At 35.3% G+C, this 8,348-nt stretch overlaps 2 protein-coding genes across 2 annotated transcripts; both read right to left on the bottom strand.

Moving 5' to 3' along the window:
* Positions 1-1,760: 1,760 nt before the first annotated feature.
* On the bottom strand, positions 1,761-2,343 carry LOC110692046 (the record flags this gene model as incomplete). Its single annotated transcript, XM_021869038.1, has 1 exon — positions 1,761-2,343. A coding segment is annotated over one exon (567 nt), but the record flags the coding sequence as incomplete, so codon positions are not given.
* Positions 2,344-2,794: 451 nt separating this feature from the next.
* Positions 2,795-4,167, bottom strand: LOC110692045. Its single transcript, XM_021869037.1, has 3 exons — positions 4,021-4,167; positions 3,323-3,934; positions 2,795-3,091 (listed from the first exon to the last, which is right to left on the bottom strand). Exons 1-3 carry the CDS (start codon positions 4,165-4,167, stop codon positions 2,795-2,797), a joined length of 1,056 nt encoding a protein of 351 aa, XP_021724729.1.
* Between the last annotated feature and the right edge of the window lie 4,181 nt (positions 4,168-8,348).

Raw genomic sequence — 8,348 nt, 5'->3', positions numbered from 1 at the left:
CAAGTGTCTTCTAGAAGCACCTATCAGAGCCTGACACGTGGCACATCCCCATTTGTCCACCATGGACCAGCCACGTCATGCCACGTTGCCTATGAGCACGGCCACCAAAGGCCCGATTCCCGAGAAGCCCAGTCAGATCTAAGGTTTGCCAAAAACCCTAGAATTATGCACGCTTCCCAAGGTTATAAATACCGTCATTAATCCTCATTAATGGGAGATTATGCTAATCGGAAATTGATCACAAACTACACTCGCGCATTCTTGCTAGACCCGTCCAAGTAGGTGCGCTTCTCCTGATCTCTCCTCCCCTAGAGGAACCAGATCACATCTTTTACCTTTCCGCACCTTTTTACTCTACATACAAGAACTAACTTGATCGTCAGAGGCGGAGCTCCCAACCCCGGAGTCTCCGTTGTTTTGTAGGTACAGCGCGTGGATCCAGTCTCGGAGTTGTAACTCTCCCGCAGGACATCAAAAAACCCCGAAACATCAGCCAAAGTTGGGATTATTAAAACTAATTTTTCCAATAAAATGCCTCCATTTAACAGGGCATATATGCCAATGCAGATTGTTAATCAATAAAATTTTTAAGTTTCAATTAGTATAAATCTTATAATTTTGATATTCGAAAACTATATATCAATGCAATATAACAACTTATCATATAACAATATTATATACTTCCCCCGTTTTTCTTTTATTGCAACATAAGGACTTTTACACTATTCACTTAGTCGATCTTCTTTGACCATCTTTTGTTATTTATCCATTAGGAAAAACATAATTATGTGAAATCTAGTTAGATTCTTCTCGAAATCTACTTTTCAAATATCAACTTTTTTTTTTTTTTTTTTAATTAAAGATATTAATAGCCAAAGTAATGCATAGGCAAACGTGAAATCTCTCATGGCGCAATAAAAAAAACGGAGAAAGTACATATATATATTTTTAAAAAATATATAGATCACTAACATTGGTTATAGTGCATTATGTAAATCGTGTAAAAAAATCAAAATGAGACATTTACCAATTATTTATAGCGACAATACCGTGGTCCTTGATGATGACAACCAACAAACATTATTAAGGTCCAACTATATTTGGCTGATACATAAAACACATGACATATTGATTTTCTTGGCAAATTAATATGTACAGTGAACTTGTTTGGTTGATAATAGAACAGTCCGTCTTGTGTGTAGCTGGCCACACTGTGTGACCACTTGTAAAAAAGCAAAGTAACTCCTATAATACTGACCGAGTAATCACTGTAATACTGATCGGATAACCTCTTTACTACTGACCGAGTACCTTTATAACACCGACAAAGTAACTCCTGTAACACTGACCAAGTAACCCCTATAACACTAACGAAGTAATCCCCATAATGACTGGCCATACCCTGCGACCAGTCATATATAACAATTTTTGTAGAATCCGAAGTTTCACTTCTCACAAAAAGGATAAATTTACTTACCTAGCTCGATCTTCCAGTTAAGTGTAATTATTCAAGGAAATGGAAAGCAAAAGTTCTTTCATACAGTCAAACAAATCTTGACATTTCCTAGACAATAATTTTCCCTTTGGTTGAATCTTTGTTGGAATTAGTACTTTCTACATTTACTGAGGGACGTTTGAGACTAAGGGTTCAAATTCCTTTACAAACTTTTTTTTTTTTTTTTTTTTTTTTTTTGTTTTTTGTTGTTGTAATAAAGGGGAGTTTTTTTTTTTTTTTTTTTTTTTTTTTTTTTTTTTTGAAAGACGTATAATACCAAATTAATCAATGTACAGATTGTCCATTAGAATGTAAGGAGAAATTACAGAAGGGCAAGAATTCTCCCAAACTTGTTCAACACCAAACAGTACTAAACTAGCAAGGTGACGAGCAACAAAGTTCCCATCCCTTTTAACATGAGACCAAGTGACAAAATCAAAGCTAGAACAAAGATAAAAAATATCATCAAGCACCAAATCAATATCAGTGAAATAGGTTGCAGCCTTTGAGAGTCGAGTGCTAACATGCTGACAGTCCGACTCAAAAATTACCTTCTTGTACCCAAATCTTCTAGCTAGCTTCACACCAAAAAGCAAGGCTCTGCACTCTGCAATGTCTGGTGGCCAGTAGCTACGCACTCGTCTCACCCTTGCAAATAGGACCTCCCTTGCAGTGTTTCTAGCAGCAACCCCAAGACCAATCCAGCCATTGGTCTTAAGGCAAGCATCACAGTTGATCTTCACGAAATCAGGAGGAGGGAGCCATTTCTTCGGGCTATTGCACTTGCTCTTGCTGACCACACCATAAACCTTAGCAGCGTACTTACCACAGTCTTCAACCAAGCGTAAAAATCAGTCTCTTACTATCAAATGAGGGACTTCCTTATTGTTGAAAACTTTCTCATTCCTACGGCTCCATATCTGCCATAACAATGCAACCCCAACAAGGCATTTTCTCTCATTTTGTTGCTTCCAATCCAAAAGCATTTCTTTAAAATCAAAAGCTGGGTCAGTGACAGCAAGCTCAGAGCATTCACATTCGAACCACAGGTCCTGAACAGCCGGACGGTCAAAAAAAGTGTGATGACGCGTTTCAGGAGCACTAGAACACCATGGGCAGATGGTGGAATCCTTCATATGCCTGTTATACAGGAGGGCACAAGTTGGCAGGGAGTTGGTGCTAATTCGCCAGAGAAAATGCTTGACTTTTGGGATCGTATCAAGGCCCCAAATGTCTACCCACACTTGATGGAAAGCCCCTAAATCGCAAGACTTCCCAAGCATATATGCAGTTTTGACATTATAGACACTCTTTGGAAAATGCCCAAGTCAAGATGTCATCCTGAACTCTATGACTAAGAGGTATAGACAAAATACATCTAACATCCCTCTCCTCAAAGTTACCAGAGAGTAATTCATAGTTCCAGTCCTTCGTTTCAGCATCTACCAAGTCCTTGACCACAATCAGCTTGTCTATTCTAGGAGTACAAACAAACCTCCAATTCTCATCCACGACCCACGGGTCATCAAAAATTCTGATTTTAGAACCATCTCCTACTCTCCATATCAGCCCTTCTTTCACAAGGGATTTAGCTCCCTAAATCCCTCACCATGAGTAACTGCAATTATAGCCAAGAGAGGACTCCAAAAAATCCAAGTGAGGGAAATATTTGCCTTTCATTACTCGCCCAAAAAGTGAGTCGGGATTGTTGATAAGTCACCAAGCTTGCTTACCAAGGAGAGTTTCATTAAAAACTCCCACATCTCGAAACCCCATCCCACCCAAACACTTCTGTTTGCACACAACCTCCTAATTTAGCCAATGAACTCTCCTTCTAGAATCCGAATTTCCCCACCGAAATCTTGCTGTAAGGCCACGAATTTCCTCGATGACACTATTAGGCAACTTGTACACCCCCATCAAATAAGTCAGGATGGCTTGGATCACTGATTTTATAAGAACTTCCTTCTCGGCTCTCGATAAAAGCCTCCCTTTGTAGCCCTGCAACTTTTTCCATATTCTATCTTTCAAGGCCGCAAGCACCATTCTCTTAGATCTTCCGATGACAGTAGGAATCCTAAGATATTTTTCATGTTTAACTACAAGCCGCATCTGCAGTAAATCAACCAACTCTTCCTGTTTCGAAACATTTACGCCTTTGCTAAAAGAGACCTCCGATTTTTCATAGTTAATTTTCACTACGGAAGTTGCTTCATATATGTTGAGTATATCAACTATCTTTGAGCATTCCACACGCTTGGCCCTTGCAAGTAGCAGACTGTTGTCGGCAAAGAAGAGATGAGAGATTTTCGGCCTTTTCCTACTAGCCCCAGCACCATGAACCAATCTGTAATCCGATGCCTTTTTATTAGAGCCGAAAAAGCATCGGCCACCATAATAAAGAGATATGGTGACAGAGGATCGTCCTATCTCAACCCCCTAGAGGGCAACACCGAACCTACCACATTGCGGTTAATAATAAATGAATATGAAACCGTGGAAACACAATCCATAACAAGTCTCACCCATCGATCTGCAAACCCCATTTTAAGCAATAAATTTTCCAGAAAATACCACTCTTCCCGATCATAGGCTTTGCTCATATCCAATTTCATCGCAATTGTCCCCTTTCTAACTTTACTCCGTTTCTTCATCGTATGAAAAATTTCCATTGCTATCAAGGCATTGTCAGTTATTAGTCTACTAGGAACAAATGCACTCTGACTCTCCGAAATGACTTTAGGAATTTATTGTAAATTGATTATTGTACAGTTATTGTTGTTCATTTGTGTATAGGAAATTAGGAATTTATGTTTTTTATTTACAAAGTTAGATTGATTTTCACAATTGTATCAATCGTCAATTGTAGAGTTAGATTTACATCATAATAATTATATATTATAACATATGTTTTTTAAGAAAAAGAAAAAGGAAAGGTGGAAACTATAATGCTCTTATTAAGGCTTCTTACTTTGAGAGTTAGGTGTAGCTCACCCGATTCCAAATGATCCTAGGATTGATAGTCATCACCTGTCCTAGTGGCTCTCTAGACACTAAAAAAATTAAGACTTCTTACCCTTATATTAACTGAGTCTGGATTTTATTTTTGAGAATTAATGTAATACCAATCAAGCACGTCTATCGGTCTATATCCATGATTAAATGCATCAAATGCCAGCAGAGTCATTATTGTATTGGCTAGCAACCGCACTTTTTTTTGGCTAGCAACCACAGTTGTATAAATCGGGTCCAGGTGAGTTATTTTGATAAATGTATTCTTGTATACGTCATTAATTTTCTTTTAGTAACAACACAGCTTTAAAGCACGTCCTTTTAACAGAGGATTAGTGAAATCAAACAAATGGTTTTATCAAAATAATTTATATTGACAATAGAGAAGGGTTAGTTACTCTGTGCAATTGTGCATAAATTATTCTAATTAATTAATTTGTTCATTTACATACAAGTCATACATACATTATTTGATCTTTTTTTTCTCAAAACTATTGCCATAAGGTTGTGTTGCACGTTAAAAAAAACGTTGCCATAAGGTTGTATTATCATAATGTACCGAATAGATTACTGTTCAAGCAATTATATTTCCTTAGGAAAATTTGTCATAAAGAAACTTTTATGGCTGTCATTTTGTAAAAAATTAAAGTATCTCTGAAAAAAAAGTGGCAACAAAAGACCTTGATAAGCCTCTAGTTTGTGAACAAGACAGGACCTTAAAAAGCATTTGGCTTAGATTGATAGGAGAGTTTATATTCATTATGTTGATGAATTTGCAGGGAATTGAATATAAGAAATGGAGGCCAAGAAAACGTGGGGGAAGTGAAGGGTGGGTGTTTTCTGGCAATTTTGGGTGTCTGATGCAAATTCTTCGTAACAATGCAACCAAACAGGTTTGGTCCTTGAGCTCATAAAATAACATGATCGATATATTTTTGTGCCTTAAATATTTCTGAGGCGAATCCGGTTAATCTTTATGATTGACAAATTTTGTCAATTTAGTGGCAAAATAAGTGTCAATGTAGTAGCAATATTGAAATAGCGGTTATGCCCTAAAACAAACAATAAAAAAAAATGGTGCAGTTATTTAATACTGCGACTAGATTGACAAAATTTGTCAACCATACAGATTAACTTGTATTTTCTCAATATTTCCTTACCCTTACAATTCTTACCACGATCGATTACCTCTAATGTAATTGAAACCTGAATGTAGGTTTCCTCAATTAGCAATGTATGACATTATCAAGTACTAGCTTCAAAGTCACAAGACCAATCACCATGCATATTAAGTATGGGTCTAGGAAGCACCTATAATCAAAAGAGCGAGTCCAATCCACAAAACTAAGGGAACTGAGGTTTCATCCTAAAATCATATGGCAGTAGAAAGTATCTCAGATTCTAAATAATCCTGTAATTAATTTGATGCTACGAGTAATAGTTTATGCTATAATCTAATTACGAAGACCAACTAGCTGCCGTTTTCACTTAGCTAGAGGATAGGATTATGCATGTTTGGGTTTGTATCATTATACATGCATATGATGAACGCAATAATACAATCCAATTCAAGGATTATCTCACAATCTTTTGACTCTATGAACATCCATCAAAATTGCGACTCTATCTTTTGATCTTTGATTGAATATTTGCTTTAAATTGTTAGTGGTTAGTTCACTTCTAATGTATAGGAATATGCTCGATCTCCAGTAGTGGGTTTAGTGGGTTAATGTTATGCATGATCTAATGATCACTATATATATGTTGCTATCTAGTTCGTTTTTTAGTGGATTGAATACATGAAAGTTCTTCTTTCCCCCTCTCATCTCTATCAATAATTTTATAATTGAGAACCATGAGTGTGCCTACAGTGTATCTACTAGATCACATTAACCCTACCATTCTTCAACTAGATCGAAGATGTCTTAGATGCCTTAAAGAAATGATAAGATGCGATTGTGAAACAATGGATTAATAACACTAGCTCTAGCTATTGATCTCTCCTACAAACCATTTACCATAAAAAACTATTGTTAAAGAAATTTGGGATCGTATTAAGGGAATTTTTTAGGATAAAATAAATACTAAGGTTGTTTATCTTGAAAAAAATTTCATTTTATTAACCTTGATATTTTATTGATTTGATGGCTTAATGTCAACAGCTTAAGAGTTTGTCTTCATAATTAACCAATTATTCGGTGACTTGTGATCAAGAAGCTATTTTATTAATTATTTTGAGAAGGATGATCAGTTAAGAAAAATGGACGATGGCATTCATTGCATGCAACCACATAATTAATAACTTTACCAGTTTACCTCCACGTTCAAGCCAAAATGTGCTGTTTTCATCCGTATAATAAATACATGACTTCTTTTGCGCGGTAGACCATCCAGATAACATGCCATTATATGCAAGAAAACAACTAATCGATGTTACATGGACTTGGAAATGGGTGTCGGACGTGTCCGATCCGGTAAGTTCCAAAATTTTAGGACACGGGGACTCTGTCCGATATTTGGACACAGGTACGGGAACACGTCTATATGTTACTTACATTTATATAAATAAATTATATGTTACAAAAGGTTTAAAATTTTCATTATGTCTACCCATATATTTTTTTATTATTATAATTCTTTTCTCGGTAATTTTCCTAATAAATGACAATATTCTTCTCTCCATCTTCTCTATATTTATGTTAGTTTTCGAACAAGATACGTTTTTCTTTCATGTTTCTTCTCTTTTTTCCTCTCCTCTCTTAATGGAATTGTCCGAGTGCACAGTAAAGGATAGGACACGTGTCCGTGTCCGTGAAGTGTCACGTCGACACGGACACTTCACGATATTAGTCGTGTCCGATTAACATAGCAACCAATGGTAACCACTATAACACTGACCAAACCCCTATAGGCTATAGCACTAACGAAGTACTCCGTAACTCTTGTAATAGTTGGTGACACGGTTTGGCCAGCTACGTATAAAAGTTTGTAATTAAATATATTATAAATGGATTTTATTTTAAATAACTCTTTAAAACGAATTTGATGATGGAAATAGAATTAAGTTGTAGGATATTTATTAAAAGTTATAATTAATTTTGTATATATAAAATATTAGAATTCTATCGATAATAAAACTCTATACAACAAATTTATTTTAAAAAATCTATCCAAAAATCACTTACTTAACATCATATGTGTCACAATAATACCTATTTATTTCCTACGTGGCGCGACACTTGGCGAAAAATTGAAATGTCAAGTGTCACTGTCTCGTGGCCTGTCTGCGAGACCGGCTTTATTTATTAGTGATATATGATATGATATGATTTATATCCTAGTTTCCCTTGTATTTTAATTTTTTTTTTCTGAATTTTGTTTTGAAGTATATAAATTACAGTTTTCACATACTTTAACTTTTTTTTATATATTATAGTTTCACATACGTACATAATTTTTTTTGAAGTATATAAATTTTTAAAGAGAATCTTCAACACTTGCTTGTTTACTTTTTGTATGTTAATAATTGGTGAACAAAAGTACTTATCAGTTTGTATACGAAAATTTTTTAAAAATTTTGACTAGAACAATTAATTCGAATTTTCATATATTATGTTCATTGAAGCAAAATTTAATTTGTTTATCAATATTTTTATCTTTTAATTTTAATTATGAAAAAGGCCTAATTTTATAAAATCGCACATGGCCTCGAAAATCTTTGTCACGCCCCTGTCAGGTGATGGCCACCCCTTTTGCTTGACGGATGACCCACAAACCTTAGCTTTATGATTTTTTTGGTTTTTTTTTTTTTTTTTTTTTGAAAGAACCTTAGCTTTATGAA

Source organism: Chenopodium quinoa, unplaced genomic scaffold (assembly GCF_001683475.1).
Source record: "Chenopodium quinoa cultivar QQ74 unplaced genomic scaffold, ASM168347v1, whole genome shotgun sequence".
NCBI lineage: Eukaryota > Viridiplantae > Streptophyta > Magnoliopsida > Caryophyllales > Amaranthaceae > Chenopodium > Chenopodium quinoa.
The sequence above is the reverse complement of the archived record's forward strand: the minus strand, read 5'-3'. Positions and strand labels throughout refer to the sequence as shown.